The sequence below is a fragment of the Eubalaena glacialis genome, chromosome 4 (assembly GCF_028564815.1).
Source record: "Eubalaena glacialis isolate mEubGla1 chromosome 4, mEubGla1.1.hap2.+ XY, whole genome shotgun sequence".
Taxonomy (NCBI): Eukaryota; Metazoa; Chordata; class Mammalia; order Artiodactyla; family Balaenidae; genus Eubalaena; species Eubalaena glacialis.
This window is the reverse complement of record NC_083719.1, coordinates 134,049,465-134,065,577: the sequence shown is the minus strand read 5'-3', so window position 1 is coordinate 134,065,577 and position 16,113 is coordinate 134,049,465. Positions and strand designations below refer to the sequence as shown.

The 16,113-nt window shown below is 39.8% G+C and overlaps 1 protein-coding gene and 1 long non-coding RNA gene across 2 annotated transcripts in view; one reads left to right on the top strand and one right to left on the bottom strand.

The window, feature by feature from the left end:
* Positions 1-16,113, top strand: part of LOC133091067 (uncharacterized) — a 70,692-nt gene that overhangs the window by 6,476 nt on the left and 48,103 nt on the right. The gene's annotated exons all lie outside the window — the stretch shown is intronic.
* The window catches only part of ITK (IL2 inducible T cell kinase), a 62,926-nt gene continuing 57,845 nt past the window's right edge, over positions 11,033-16,113 (bottom strand). The window contains exons 16-17 of the mRNA XM_061189913.1: positions 14,270-14,427; positions 11,033-11,113 (exon numbers count right to left, since the gene is read on the bottom strand). Coding sequence (XP_061045896.1) covers positions 11,042-11,113; positions 14,270-14,427 — 230 coding nt within the window. The 3' untranslated portion in view covers positions 11,033-11,041. The remainder of the gene's footprint in view (positions 11,114-14,269; positions 14,428-16,113) is intronic.

Sequence of the window (16,113 nt, the reverse complement as noted above, 5' to 3'; positions counted from 1 at the left end):
TCAATCAAGTCCAGGAAACGCAGAGAATCCCATACAGGATAAATCCAAGGAGAAACATGCCAAGACACATATTAGTCAAACTATCAAAAATTAAATACAAAGAAAACAAATTAAAAGCAACAAGGGAAAAACAACAAATAACATACAAGGGAATCCCCATAAGGTTAACAGCTGATCTTTCAGCAGAAACTCTGCAAGCCAGAAGGGAGTGGCAAGACATATTCAGTGATGAAAGAGAAAAACCTACAACCAAGATTACTCTACCAAGCAAGGATCTCATTCAGATTCAACGGAGAAATTAAAACCTTTACAGAAAAGCAAAAGCTAAGAGAATTCAGCACCACCAAACCAGCTTTACAACAAATGCTAAAGGAACTTCTCTAGGCAGGAAACACAAGAGAAGGAAAAGACCTGCAATAACAAACCCAAAACACTTAAGAAAATGGTAATAGGAGCATACATATCGATAATATCCTTAAATGTAAATGGATTAAATGCTCCAACCAAAAGACATAGACTGGCTGAATGGATGCAAAAACAAGACCCATATATATGCTGTCTACAAGAGACCCACTTCAGACCTAGGAACACATACGGACTGAAAGTGAGGGGATTGGAAAAAGATATTCCATGCAAATGGAAATCAAAAGAAAGCTGGAGTAGCAATTCTCATATCCGACAAAATAGACTTTAAAATAAAGACTATTACAAGAGACAAAGAAGGACACTACATAATGATCAAGGGATCAATCCAAGAAGAAGATATAACAATTGTAAATATTTATGCACCCAACATAGGAGCACCTCAATACATAAGACAAATGCTAACAGCCATAAAAGGGGAAATCGACAGTAACACAATCATAGTAGGGGACTTTAACACCCCACTTTCACCAATGGACAGATCATCCAAAATGAAAATAAATAAAGAAACACAAGCTTTAAATGATACATTAAACAAGATGGACCTAATTGATATTTATAGGACATTCCATCCAAAAACAACAGAATACACTTTCTTCTCAACTGCTCATGGAACATTCTCCAAGATAGATCATATCTTGGGTCACAAATCAAGCCTTGGTAAATTTAAGAAAATTGAAATTGTATCAAGTATTTTTTCCAACCACGATGCTATGAGACTAGATATCAATTACAGGAAAAAATCTGTAAAAAATACAAACACATGGAGGCTAAACAATACACTACTTAATAACCAAGAGATCACTGAAGAAATCAAAGAGAAAATCAAAAAATACCTAGAAACAAATGACAATGAAAACACGACGACCGAAAACCTATGGGATGCAGCAAAAGCAGTTCTAAGAGGGAACTTTATAGCAATACAATCCTACCTCAAGAAACAAGAAACATCTCAAATAAACACCTAACCTTACACCTAAAGCAATTAGAGAAAGAAGAACAAAAAAACCCCAAAGTTAGCAGAAGGAAAGAGATCATAAAGATCAGCTCAGAAATAAATGAAAAAGAAATGAAGTAAAGAATAGCAAAGATCAATAAAACTAAAGTCTGGTTCTTTGAGAAGATAAACAAAATTGATAAACCATTAGCCAGACTCATCAAGAAAAAAAGGGAGAAGACTCAAATCAATAGAATTAGAAATGAAAAAAGAGAAGTAACAACTGACACTGCAGAAATACAAAGGATCATGAGAGATCACTACAAGCAACTATATGCCAATAAAGTGGACAACCTGGAAGAAATGGACACATCCTTAGAAAAGCACAACCTTCTGCGACTGAACCAGGAAGAAATAGAAAATATGAACAGACCAATCACAAGCACTGAAATTGAAACTGTGATTAAAAATCTTCCAGCAAACAAAAGCCCAGGACCAGACGGATTCACAGGTGAATTCTATCAAATATTTAGAGAAGAACTCACACCTATCCTTCTCAAACTCTTCCAAAATATAGCAGAGGGAGGAACACTTCCCAACTCATTCTACGAGGCCACCATCACCCTGATACCAAAACCCGACAAAGATGTCACAAAAAAATAAACTACAGACCAATATCACTGATGAACATAGATGCAAAGATCCTCAACAAAATACTAGCAAACAAAATCCAACAGCACATTAAAAGGATCATACACCATGATCAAGTGGGGTTTATCCCAGGAATGCAAGGATTCTTCAATATACACAAATCAATCAGTGTGATAAACCACATTAACAAATTGAAGGAGAAAGACCATATGATCATCTCAATAGATGCAGAAAAAGCTTTTGACAAAATTCAACACCCATTTATGATAAAAACCCTCCAGAAAGTAGCCATAGAGGGAACTTACCTCAACACAATAAAGGCCATATATGACAAACCCACAGCCAACATCGTTCTCAATGGTGAAAAACTGAAACCATTTCCACTAAGATCAAGAACAAGACAAGGTTGCCCACTTTCAACACTATTATTCAACACAGTTTTGGAAGTTTTAGCCACAGCAATCAGAGAAGAAAAAGAAATGAAAGGAATCCAAATCAGAAAAGAAGAAGTAAAACTGTCACTGTTTGCAGATGACATGATACTATACATAGAAAATCCTAAAGATGCCACCAGAAAACTACTAGAGCTAATCAATGAATTTGGTAAAGTAGCAGGATACAAAATTAATGCACAGAAATCTCTTGCATTCCTATACACTGATGATGAAAAATCAGAAAGAGAAATTAAGGAAACACTCCCATTTACTATTGCAACAAAAAGAGTAAAATACCTAGGAATAAACCTACCTAAGGAGACAAAAAACCTGTATGCAGAAAACTATAAGACACTGCTGAAAGAAATTAAAGATGATACAAACAGATGGAGAGACATACCGTGTTCCTAGATTAGAAGAATCAACATTGTGAAAATGACTATACTACCCAAAGCAATCTCCAGGTTCAATACAATCCCTATCAAACTACCAATGGCATTTTTCACAGAACTAGAACAAAAAATTTCACAATTTGTATGGAAACACAAAAGATCCCGAATAACCAAAGCAATCTTGAGAAAGAAAAACGGAGCTGGAGGACTCAGGCTCCTTGACTTCAGACTATACTACGAAGCTACAGTAATCAAGACAGTATGGTACTGGCACAAAAACAGAAACATAGATCAATGGAACAGGATAGAAAGCCCAGAGATAAACCCACGCACATATGGTCACCTTATTTTTGATACGGGGGCAAGAACATACAATGGAGAAAGGACAGCCTCTTCAATAAGTGGTGCTGGGGAAACTGGATAGCTACATGTAAAAGAATGAAATTAGAACACTCCCTAACACCATACACAAAAGTAATCTCAAAATGGATTAAAGACCTAAATGTAAGGCCAGACACTATAAAACTCTTAGAGGAAAACATAGGCAGAACACTCTATGACAAACACCACAGCAAGATCCTTTTTGACCCCCCTCCTAGAGAAATGGCAATAAAAACAAAAATAAACAAATGGGACCTAATGAAACTTAAAAGTCTTGCACAGCAAAGGAAACCATAAACAAGACGAAAAGACAACCCTCAGAATGAGAGAAAATATTTGCAAACGAAGCAACTGACAAAGGATTAATCTCCAAAATTTACAAGCAGCTCATGCAGGTCAATATCAAAAAAAAAAAAACAAAAACAAACAACCCAATCCAAAACTGGGCAGAAGACCTAAATAGACATTTCTCCGAAGAAGATATACAGATTGCCAACAAACACATGAAAGGTTGCTCAACATCACTAATCATTAGAGAAATGCAAATCAAAACTACAATGAGGTATCACCTCACCCCAGTCAGAATGGCCATCATCAAAAAATCTACAAACAATAAATGCTGGGGAGGGTGTGGAGAAAAGGGAACCCTCTTGCATTGCTGGTGGGAATGTAAATTGATACAGCCACTATGGAGAACAGTATGGAGCTTCCTTAAAAAACTAAAAACAGAACTACCATACGACCCAGCAATCCCACTACTGGGCATATACCTGGAGAAAACCATTATTCAAAAAGGGACATGTAGCATGATGTTCATGGCAGCACTATTTACAATAGCCAGGACATGGAACCAACCTAAATGTCCATCGACAGATGAATGGATAAAGAAGATGTGACACATATATACAATGGAATATTACTCAGCCATAAAAAGAAACGAAATTGAGTTATTTGTAGTGAGGTGGATGGACCTAGAATCTGTCATACAGAGTGAAGTAAGTCAGAAAGTGAAAAACAAATACCGTATGCTAACACACATATATGGAATCTAAAAAAAAATAAAATAAGGTTCTGAAGAACTTAGGGGCAGATTAGGAATAAAGATGCAGACATAGAGAATGGCCTTGAGGACACAGGAATGGGGAAGGGTAAGCTGGAACGAAGTGAGATAGTGGCATGGACTTATATATACTACCAAAGGTAAAAGAGATAGCTAGTGGGAAGCAGCCACATAGCACAGGGAGATCAGCTCGGTGCTTTGTGACCACCTAGAGGGGTGGGATAAGGCGGGTGGGAGGGAGACACAAGAGGGAGGATATATGGGGATATATGTATATGTATAGCTAATTCACTTTGTTATAAAGCAAAAACTAACACACCATTGTAAAACAATTATACTCCGATAAAGATGTTAAAAAAAAATGGGAGCTTTTATTGTTTTTATTATTATTACCATGGTTTGAATTTTGGCGTGGTCTTTAGCAAGAATGCAGGACTTGGAATAAGATCTGAGTTCTAATCTCACTTGTGTTGAGTAGCTCTACAACCTCAGGCGTGCTGTGTATCACTTCCCTTTTCTGTCAAGTGAGACCCCCCTCACCCACCCTTCCATGTCAAAGCTGCTGGAGAGGTCAAACATCATCTTAAATGGGAAAGTGCTTTGAGATATACACAACAGAAAAGCAAGTAAATGTTTGTATATCTTGTCTCAGCTTATAGACATTTGTACTCAAAATGAGTCTGAGAAAATGAAAAGGGATCAGGAACTCCTTGTTAGCTCTAGATGGGTAGAGAGGGGTGTGGGTAGATGTGAACCTGGAGGGTAAGGAACCATAATCCACCAGTTTCCTTTAACTGATTCTCCAGCACCTGCTGGCTTTGGGCCCCAAGGTTCCCAGTCCTAACATAAAAATAATGCAAGGGAAGAAGGTGGAATAAGATGTGTTTTTATGCATGCTGGTTTGTCTGGCCTGAAATGTTCTTCCAGACCCTCCCTTCCTTAGGAACTCGCATTTACCCTTTAAGACACAGCTCAAATATCACTTCCTCTGTGAAGCCCTCCCTGCTTCCTTGGGTATTTTCACTCTCTGTGCTCTCAGTGGATTGTGACCATTGCTCCATCAGATGACCTACAGCAGTGCTTTGCAATCACAGTTGATTCCCATCATTCAGTGGTTATGTTTAATAAAGTCACCTGATTTACACATAACCTTGTTTTATGCACATTTCTGTTCAAAAACACCGTGTTTAGTGTGTATTGTGGCTTCATTAACATTGAACTCACAGTCAACAGCACTATAACTCATGCTGAGTGAAACTCATCTAACACATGTTTTCCTTGTAAGATACATCACAGCCTTCTTTCACTTACACGAGACAGCACCTCAGCTCTATGCTTGAGGGTCACTTTAAACAGCAAAATGACCAATAAAATGTAAACAAGTGCAAAAAATTTGGCACTAAACAGACCTCAAAAAAGACACTAGTTTATGGTATGAGCTGAAACGAGAAGGCAGGGCCTCGCCTTGTTCGACCTCAGCTGGGAATGTGCATGTAGAGTGACAAATTTTTCTCTGCTCTGGGCGTGGGCATGTCATGAATGACTGTGAAAGGGCTGCAAGAATTGACTTTGGGGTTACAGATAGATTTTAGTGAGTAGGCGATTTGCAAGTATAAAATCTGCAAAGCATAAAATCAACTGTATTTATTTATGTGTTGGACATTTTTACAGCCTGAGGCTTCTTACAGAAAGGTTGGCATGTATACTGGATATCTTCTTTCTCTTTTTTCTTTTTACATTTATTTATTTTATTTTTGGCTGCATTGGTCTTTGTTGCTGCGCATGGGCTTTTCTCTAGACGTGATGAGCCAGGGCTACTCTTCGTTGTGGTGTGCGGGCTTCTCATTGTGGTGGCTTCTCTTTGTTGCAGAGCATGGGCTCTAGGCGCCCAGGCTTCAGTAGTCATGGCTCGTGGGCTCTAGAGCGCAGGCTCAGTAGTTGTGGCACGCACGCTCAGTAGTTGTGGCACATGGGCTTAGTTGCGCAACGGCATGTGGGATCTTCCTGGACCAGGGCTCGAACCCGTGTCCCCTGCATTGGCAGGCGGATTCTTAACCACTGCGCCACCAGGGAAGCCCTGGATATCTTCTCTTGCTCCTCCAGACCTACTTCACTCTTCTCACCCTGCCCTCGCCCCTGCAGACTGACCTCTGTGGACTACTCTACTAGGATTTCTTTGTCCTCTGGCTTCCAGTTGGGTTCGGCCAACAAGAAACCCCAGCAGTTGATGGGGGGAAGGGAGGAGAGGGGGCCAGCATATTTATTCCACAGCCTCCTCCTTGTGTTGCTGCCTTGGGCTTCCTCTGTCTCTCACTAAATGTCCTCTCCTCTCGAGGCACCTTTCTCCAGGTGACTCTCTGCTTCCACAAGCAAGTGACCACTCCCGTTCCTCATCTCTTTGGGCCTAGGGGTGGTAACTGCTCCTTGGCTGTTCTTTGCCTCTGTACTACTTACTGTGGTTCTTCTAAACCCACACGGTGTTAAATAGTCCTTTTGAAATAGGCTCGCCTTGAATTATCTTAATTTGACTGTGATGTGTTTGGTCCTCAACTGGTATCTTATTCATCATATACACCTGACACAGTGCCAAGTAATAGCAGGTGAATGGTAACAAATGATCTCTAAAACTCCTCCTAACAGTATCTGTATGATTCAGTTATCCCAGAGACCAACTACTCATGATGACTTGGGAAGAATTGCAAAGTCACTGAAGACACACTCATACACACACACACACACACACACACACACACACACACACTGCCCATCTTGCTGAATGGGGTATGTTCTGCCTTTTCCTGAGTGTGGTGGTCTTGTGTGTTGGGAGGTTCCAGGCAGAGTAGGGTCTGCAGGATAAATGCTCTCTGAGAAGCCGATCTGTTCATCCATCCTGCTCTAGAAGCTTCCTCTCTGGGTCATTTGCCAGGGGGAGTCAAACCCAGAGGTGAGTCCCACAAAGGACTGTGTGGAAGCCACAGGCTTTCTCACTGGTACCTGCTGGTCCTCTGGGTGCATGAGCTGGCCTCCTGCAGTGGACGTGGGCATTTGGTGAACTGAAAGGTACAGGGAGAGCTCAAGACACCAAAACTATAATAACCCAGCCCTTATTTCACTGGGATTTTAAGAGCGAGGAGAACAGCTGTGCCTTGCTGTCCAACTGTGGCTTAAGAACTCCGAATTACAATTTCCACATGTCACCCACACAGCAGATGACAGAATGAGTATGAACAATAATTTGGTACTAGGAGCAAGTCAAAAATCACTCCAGATTGGTTTCTCTTCCACCAGCTTTGCCTCTCTCAAATCCACTCTCCACACTGCTGCCAGAATATATTTTTAAACACAAATTTGACCTTCTCTCCTTGTTCAATGACATTTTTCCTCTCTACAACTAGAGTTCCAACTTTTTTTGTGTTTTAAAATCTAGGTCCTTGTCTAGATTTATAGCCTTAGATTAAACTTGTCTACCCCTTCTATTATCCTCACCCTTGCTGAGAACACACACACACACACACACACACACACACACACCCTATGCCCCAGCAATGGTAAACTGCTAATAGCTTCCCAATATGTTTTGTTTCCTCTATCCCTCTACCTGGAAAGTATTTCTCTTATTTCTGCCCATTGGCTTGCCTAAAAAAAGCATAATTCATCTTCAAAACTGAGTCAGACGTGATATCTTCTGTGACAGTGCTTCCCAAACTTTAATGTGCAGATGATCACCTGTAGATCTTGTTAAAACGTAGATTCCCATTCAGTGGATCTCAGGGTGGAGAGAGAATTTGCATTTCTCACAAGCTACTAATGCTGCTGTTGCTGGTCCGGGGACCACACTTTGAGTAGCAACTTTCTAGGAAGTTTCCACTGATGTCACCCTTTGCCCGATAGATTCCATCACTTTTTCTGAGCTCTTCTCTACTTTGACCTTATTTCTGTTGTTGCTCTAATTGCTGTATTATAATTTTACTTGTTTATATGTCTGCCTTCCCAACCATACCTGGAGTTTCTTAAAAGTAAAGACTGTGTCTTTTTCATCTTTGTTTCTGCAGCACTCAGCACAGCATGTCAGAGGTCACAGGAAGCATTTGATATTTACTTGGTGAAACAATGTTGAATGATGTATAGTCTTTATTTGTCTGTGGAGTGTGAAACTATGTAACCATTATTATTTATGGAAAACTTTTGGTTGTCTGACATTGGGATAAATATGGACCCAGGCTATACATACCCTATTTACTAAAATGCACAGCTTTATTTGCTAGACCCAACCTTTAACTTGGTGTGATTTACAAAGCATAAGAGACATTTGTAACATTTTAATTGTGAACATTAGCAATCACTGTACACTAATAAATATTCAATCTATCCAAATATAAATACATAGTCTCAAAAGGGCACAATGCAAAATCTACAAAATGCATCTAGAACCAAAACTTTGCATAGGGGAATTCCCTGTGAGCACATGGCACCGTTTTCAAAATGTGAGAGGGAAAATAAAAGCCAAAAACCAAACAGGCAGAAGTCTTATTTTTCAGGACACTGAGAGGTAACCTCTTGACCCATGTTAAGTTAAAGCCTCAATGATTCTGAGCTTGAACAAGATAATACCATGTAAGGGAGAATTTTTCTAAACCATACCACAGAAATCAGTCAATTCTGATGTTTTCCTTCTAGGCTGGATGTTCCAGAAATCATCTCTAATTAAAGGTTCCAAAAAAGAATGTACAAAATGCCAAAAAAGTAAACAGGGATGATTTTGGATAAGTTGAGAAATATCATCTTCTGAATGATAGGTTTTTTTTGAAGCTACCAGTTTCACAATAATTATACTTAAAAGTTGTACATCTGCGTCTTCAGCCGGTCAAAATATCACATGATTTTTTAGAAAGAACTGCTTTCAACACCATCCAAAAAGAGTTTTCCCTGAACACTGTAGGAAAATTAAATCTCTCTTACATCAGAGAATACCCTTCCCCAGAAAGTGTCCAAGAAGACCGCAGCCGGCTCAATGTTGAAGTGATAATTCAAGGAAGTATTTATACTTCTGCAGGAGAATCTTTTAAAGCTGCTTTGAAGCCCATCTACAAATTGCTTCATGCAATATGACTCTGGTGGGTTGAGTGAATCAAAGGGCTAATTACTCCTTTAGTAACTCCAACGTCATTAACTCTGATGAAGGTGAGGATACAGATGAGGAAAAAAAGATCCTATTCCAAGTTGGAGGGCTACACCACCAGCCACACTGGTCTATGCAGGAGCAACTTTACTTGCTGATGGTGCTGTGTTGGCTTCTTTATAGGCTCTCTAGGACTTTCCCCTCTACTGTACTTACCTCCTCAGCAATCCCTTTCACCCTCAGTAGGAGGCAGTGTTGAATAAAAATAGAGAAACTGTGCATTGCAGTCAGACAGACAGAGGTGGGCTGTATTCTTCCTACCTCCGTCCCTTCAAGCAGGTGTCCAAGCTTTTCAAAGCCTAAGTTCCATTATCTATAAAATGGGAATAATAATAATATCTCACGGCACTGGTGTGAACTCAGGGTGAACTGAGATTCTGCAGTTAAGGCTTGTAGCTCAGTACATATTCACTTTGCATATTCAAGTGCTCAGTCAACAGTAGGCATCCTTGTGCATCTTGGAAGCCCCCCACTCGGTGCCTGACTCAGTTTCCATCCAGATGGTTTGAGCAAGAACAGACCTCTTACTCCTCTCTTAGAATCTGGGGAGACTTGGAAGTCTCAACCTTAAAGTTGCAAATCTCTAGGGCCTAAACAAGCTTCAGTTTCTCTGCCAGGCCACACTCCCCAGCACAAGTCTGCACTCTGTTGATGAGGATGGAAGAATGCAGAGAGGGGACTGATTCCTGGAGGCCTCAGTAAGTCAGTGTTTACGGAAGCCATGATTTCCTCCCAGGATGCCTATGGAAGCATTCGGCACAGAAGGGGACACAGAGTCACTTGCTTGGCTTGGTAGTAAATGAGCATCCAAGTGGTTACAACCTAAGGCCTCTCCCTGTACCAGGTGTTTCCACCATCTGATGCCTTCTTTCTGCCCAGACACCAGATACCCAATACTCCAGTGGTAAGATCAGAATTGTTCACCCCAGTCCATTATGGACTTCAAGGAGAGAGGTGGCAGTGTACTCTATGAGTAAAACCTCATAAAGCTGCTTCTCAGAATATCCGGCCTCTGATGTGAGCAGCTGTTCCATCATCCTCTAAGGCAGGAAGCTGTGGCTGACAGCATCACAGAGGCAGAGCTTACTCTTTGTGGCTTTAATTAACTCACTAGTTCTCCTTGAAAAAGAGTCATGCTCCTTGTTCATCTTGCCCCATATCCTGGGATTCTGTGTTGTCAGGTCAAATAAAAAATCCCTTGACCGTGAACTTTAGGTCCATGTTTAAAATAACAATAAGTGTAATAATCCAGGGTCCTGCCCCATCTCTCCCTTTCTCTAAGAAGTGCAAGAAATGTTGCTTGAAAGCTGTCGATTGAGGTTTGTGCTCCACACAAGATAAGAGGCTGGAGGAAGGGTACAGACTGCTCTGGCCCTGCTCCCAGTTCAGTGGCTGAGCCTCCTGCCTGTGGCCTGGTGCCCGCCTCTGTCAGGCCGCTGCCTCCGTGGCAGCTTAGCGACTGGCGCCACAGGCCAGTTGCCTCTGAGGAGTCCTGGGATGGTGGCAGCTTTTAATGCTCTGTGGTGGGAAGACCTCCTTGCCCCACTCAGGATCTGCAGCCCGTGGCCTGGCACTGAGTCTCTTTTAAAGTCCCGATTCTGCGATTTCAGCCAGTTGACTCAAGAGTCTGGAGAAAGGTGGCCGGTCTTCTGGTTTCTAGAGAGGGAAGAAAAGCACTCTGTGATTTCCTTGTACTTGTGTGTCATAGCTAATTCCAAAGCAAACCAGAGTTAAACAGCAATCCCCTCTGCTGAGTTTTAAATATGCTTCTATATGTATTGTATTTGAGGCCATTATGTCTTAGTTGTTAACAGCAGGTATTTTGGAATCATATGGCCTACTTTTGAATCACAGCTTTTCCACTTATTAGCTGTGTGACCTTTGAACAGGTTACTAAACCTTTTTGAACCTCAGTTTTGTCATCTGTAAAATGGGGATAATAATATTCTCAATCTCATAAGATTGTTATAAGAATTAAATAAAATCGTATATAAAAATGCAACATAAAATAAGCACTAAGTAAGACTAAAAAAGAAAATATTTAGGTATAAATCTCATAAAATATGTATAGGATCTATTTTAGGAAAAATATAAAATTCTAAAGAAAGAAATCAAAGGAGAGCTAAATATATGGAGAAATATTCCATGTTCATGGTTAGGAAGACTTGCTATTGTTAAGATGTCATTTCTTTTCAACTTGATGTATGGATTCAACACAATCACAAGAATCCCAGCAAGTTATTTTGTAGATACTGACAAACCAACTCTAAACTCCATATGGAAAGGCCAAAGACTCAGAATAGCCAACACAATACTGAAGAAGAACAAGTTTGGAGGACTGATACTTCCTGACTTCAAGACTTACTATAAAGCTATAGTAATCAAGAGAGCATGGTATTGGTGAAAGAATAGACAAATAGGTCAATGGAATAGAGTTGGGATCCCAGAAATAGACCCACACAAATGTAGTCAAATCTTTGACAGAGGAGCAAAGGCAATTCAATGGAGAAAGGGTAGTCTTTTCAACAAACGGTCCTAGAGCGATCGGACATCCACATGCAATACAGTGACTCTAGACACAGACCTGACGCTCTTCACAAAAATTAACTCAAAATGGATCATAGACCTAAATATAAAATGCAAAACTTATACGACATCTAGAAGATAACATAGGAGAAAATCTGGGTGACCTTTGGTTTGGCAATGAGTTTTTAGATACAACACCAAAAGCACGATTCATAAAAGAAAAAAATTGATGTTGAACTTTGTTAAAATTAACAACTTCTGCTCTGTAAAAGGCACTGTTAAGTGAATGAAAATATAAGCCATAGGCTGGGAGAAAATGTTTTTAAAACACATATCTGATAAAGGACTTATATCCAAAATATGCAAAGACCTCTTAAAACTCAAAAGCAAGAAAACAAATAATCCTATTAAAAAATGGGCAAAGATCTAAGCAGTTACCTCATTTAAAAAGATATACAAATGGAAAATACACATATGAAAAGATGCTCAACATCATATGTTAGGGATTTGCAAATTAAAATAACAATGAGATACCACTATATTCTTATTAAAATGGCTAAAATCAAAGCACTGACAACGCCAAATGCTGGTGAGGATGTGGAGCAACAGGAACTGTCATTGCTGGTGGGAATGTGAAAATGGTAGCCATTTTGGAAGACAGTCTGGCAGTTTCTTAAAAGGCTAAACATTTTCATATGATAGTGTTATCATATGATCCAGGAATCACACCCCTAGATATTTACCCAATTGAGCTGCAAATCTATGTCCATACAAAAACTAGCACACAAATGTTTATAGCAGCTTTATTCATAACTGCCAAAAACTGGAAGCCACCAAGATGTCCTTCAGTAGGTGAATGGATAAACAAACTGTGGTATATCCATACAATGGAAATATTATTCAGTGATAAAAAGAAGTGAGCTTTCAAGGCATGAAAAGACATGGAGGAATCTTAAATGCATAGTTCTAAATGGAAGAAGCCAATCTGAAAAGGCTACATACTGTATGATTCAACTATGTGACATTCTGGCAAAGGCAGAACTTGGACAATAAAAAGATCAATGGTTTCCAGGGATTTGGGAAGAAGAGGGGAAGGGATAAACAGGTGAAGCACAGTGCATTTAAAGGCAGTGACACTATTCTGTATGATACTATAATGGTAGTTACATGATATACATTTGTCAAAACTCACAGAACTGTATAAAAAAAAGCAGTGAACCTTAATGTAAAACATGGACTTTAGTTAATAATAATGTATCAGTGGTGGTAGAATAATTGTAACAAATGTACCACACTAATGCAAAATGTTATTTATAGGGGAGAACTCTGCACTGTTTGCTCAATTTTTCTATAAACCTAAAACTTCTAAACAAAGTCTATTAATTTAAAAAATTATTAAAAATTTAAGAAAGAAAAAAGTACTAAATGTCAGCTATCATAATTGTTATAGTATTTAATCCTTGAGAAGTGGACTAGATTTGTTTTGTACCTGTCTTTATTTCTTTATGGTTTATTTCTTTGTTTCTGATGACAAAAGCTCTATGAACTTACAGAGCAAACATTATTTAATTATCTTACAGTAAGAAAAAGGAGGTTCAGAGAATGGCCCATGATTAATGATTAAGAAATGATAAAACTGAGATAAAACCCAAGTATCCTATACTTTTTAAATCCCCCCTGTTACCCTTCCATGATCTGAATTTGTGTTAATTCTCTATTCAGCAACTTTCAACTGTGGTTGAAATTTAAAATTTGCTAACTCACCCAAGGACATCTAACACTCATGCTGATATGGCTTAAGGCATAGCCTGCCACCCAAGGATAACTGAGATGTCTGGGAGGGTGCAGAGTAACTGGCTCCCATTCTGAATTGTTGTATGAATAAAATGAATTTTAATTCAGTCATTTTAATAGTTTCACAGCATCAGTGAACTTCTGTTTACCAGTTTATAGAACTAACTTCATGTATATTTAATGGTTTTATGATGTTACAGATGCTTTTTTTCTCAAAAAATTGACATAGGCCTTCCCCACTCTTCCTTTCTGACAGTATGTTGATGGCTTGTGACATTATATTACAAATCAAATAACATTTAAGGTCCCTGCCAGCTCTTCCAGGGATGAGTAACTCCTTTAGTTAATAGATGCTCAACGTCACTTTCTTGCTAATCTATTTTTTCATCCCTACTGCCTCATCCTCTGAGAGGGTTCCTTTCTTCAGGGATGGGGGCAGACCCTGAAACTGCAGATTATAATGAGGGGGGGGGAGCCACTTCCTTTACTGACCTCTTTCCAGCAATGATTCATGATCTGGTAGATATGCGAGGAGGCCAGTCGAGGCTTGTATAACCGAAATCCAGTGGTGATGTCTTCCACCACCTCTGAGTTGCTTCGGTTTTCATACGGGATTTTGCCTTCACTGAAGACTTCCCACATCAGCACACCTATGAGAAATGGTGAATCAAAACAGCTAGTGATAAAGTTCCTAAATAGTGAACAAACCAACTTACCTCTAGAAATCACAGACTCCTTGACATTAAGATTCAAGTCCCTACCTCCAGAAAGTACAATATCAAAAGCCACCTGGGGCTTATTAGGCCTGTGCTATTTCTAAAGAAGAGTGATCTCCCTACCTTCCTAGTGGTGAAGAATGTTCAAGCTCAGCCCTTTGTTATATCTAACTCAAATGCTACTACTAAAAGTTGCAGGGGATGTAAACTCAAATGTCTACACATGATATAGATGAATGGAGTGGACGAGGTCTGCATAATAGGGACTAGGGAGGACTGTGAAAAACTGGAGGTCAAAAATTCTGTCCTCAAAGGGGCAGCTGTGATTTAGCTCCAGCCAGCATAGGGCACATGGGAATGAGGGCTCTGAATTGCCACATTTTCTGTTTTTTTAAAGATAAGTCATAAATTGGGAGTTTTAAAATATAAACTCAATTTGATTTAAAAGAAATACTGTGTTAACCAAGCAAAACTCTTTAAGTTGTCCATTTTTGACCTCTGATTTAATCCCTTTTCCTTTTTTGCACTCAGTAGAAATGTTACACCCAGCTTTATTATGTATTCATCTATTCATAGGATGTCAGAGTGGGAACAGAGCTTGCAGATCACCTAATCCAGTGGTTTTGAAAGCATAGTCCAGAGATCCTGAGGGCAGAGTTTTCCAAAGTATGATCCCTAAAACATCTGAAGTTTTGAAAAATCAACTCAGAAATTTGTTCCAATGGCAGATCCTGGGCCCCAGCCCAGACAACTGGATTAGAATTTCTAAGGGATCCTCAGAAATGCCTCAGTAGTTTTGGAAATTCAGTAAATAAGATCAATTAGCACCCCAAGATGCCAAGATTTCTAGTGAGATTTCTTTGGAAAATGGGGGAAAGCTGGCTGGAAAACAGTTGCTTTCACGCAAACCTTGTGATGCATTGAGGAACTGAGTAAGGCCCAAAGAGGTTAGTTGACTAGTTTAAAATAGTGCAGTTCACATATATGGAATCTAAAAAAAAAAAGGCTCTGAAGAACCTAGGGGCAGGACAGGAATAAAGACGCAGACGTAGGGAATGGACTTGAGGTCACGGGGAAGGGGAAGGGGAAGCTGAGACGACGTGAGAGAATGGCATTGACATATAAACACTACCAGATGTAAAACAGATAGGGAAGCAGCTGTATAGCACAGGGAGATCAGCTCATGCTTTGTGACCACCTAGAGGGGTGGGATAGGGAGGGTGGGAGGGAGGCGTAAGAGGGAGGGGATATGGGGATATATGTATACGTATAGCTGATTCACTTTGTTATACAGCAGCAACTAACACAACAATGTAAAGGAATTATACTCCAATAAAGATGTTTAAAAATATAGTGCAGTTAATTAGGGGAAAAACCTCAAAATGCGTGACAAAGCCCAGTGGCCTTGAGGCAGGCAAAAGCTCTCCTCCATCCAGGTTTCTGTTTCTCAGATTTGCCACCCCAGTTTTCTCACCCCTCTATTCTGCTTCCATCAGTCAATCTCATCTTTGGATACTTCAGATGACATATCCTAGGAAGGGATGGACTTTAGCTCAACCCTCTAATTATAAGATGCAGCAGCAAAGTCCTAGGCTGACAACCTGTGGCAGAATAAACCCC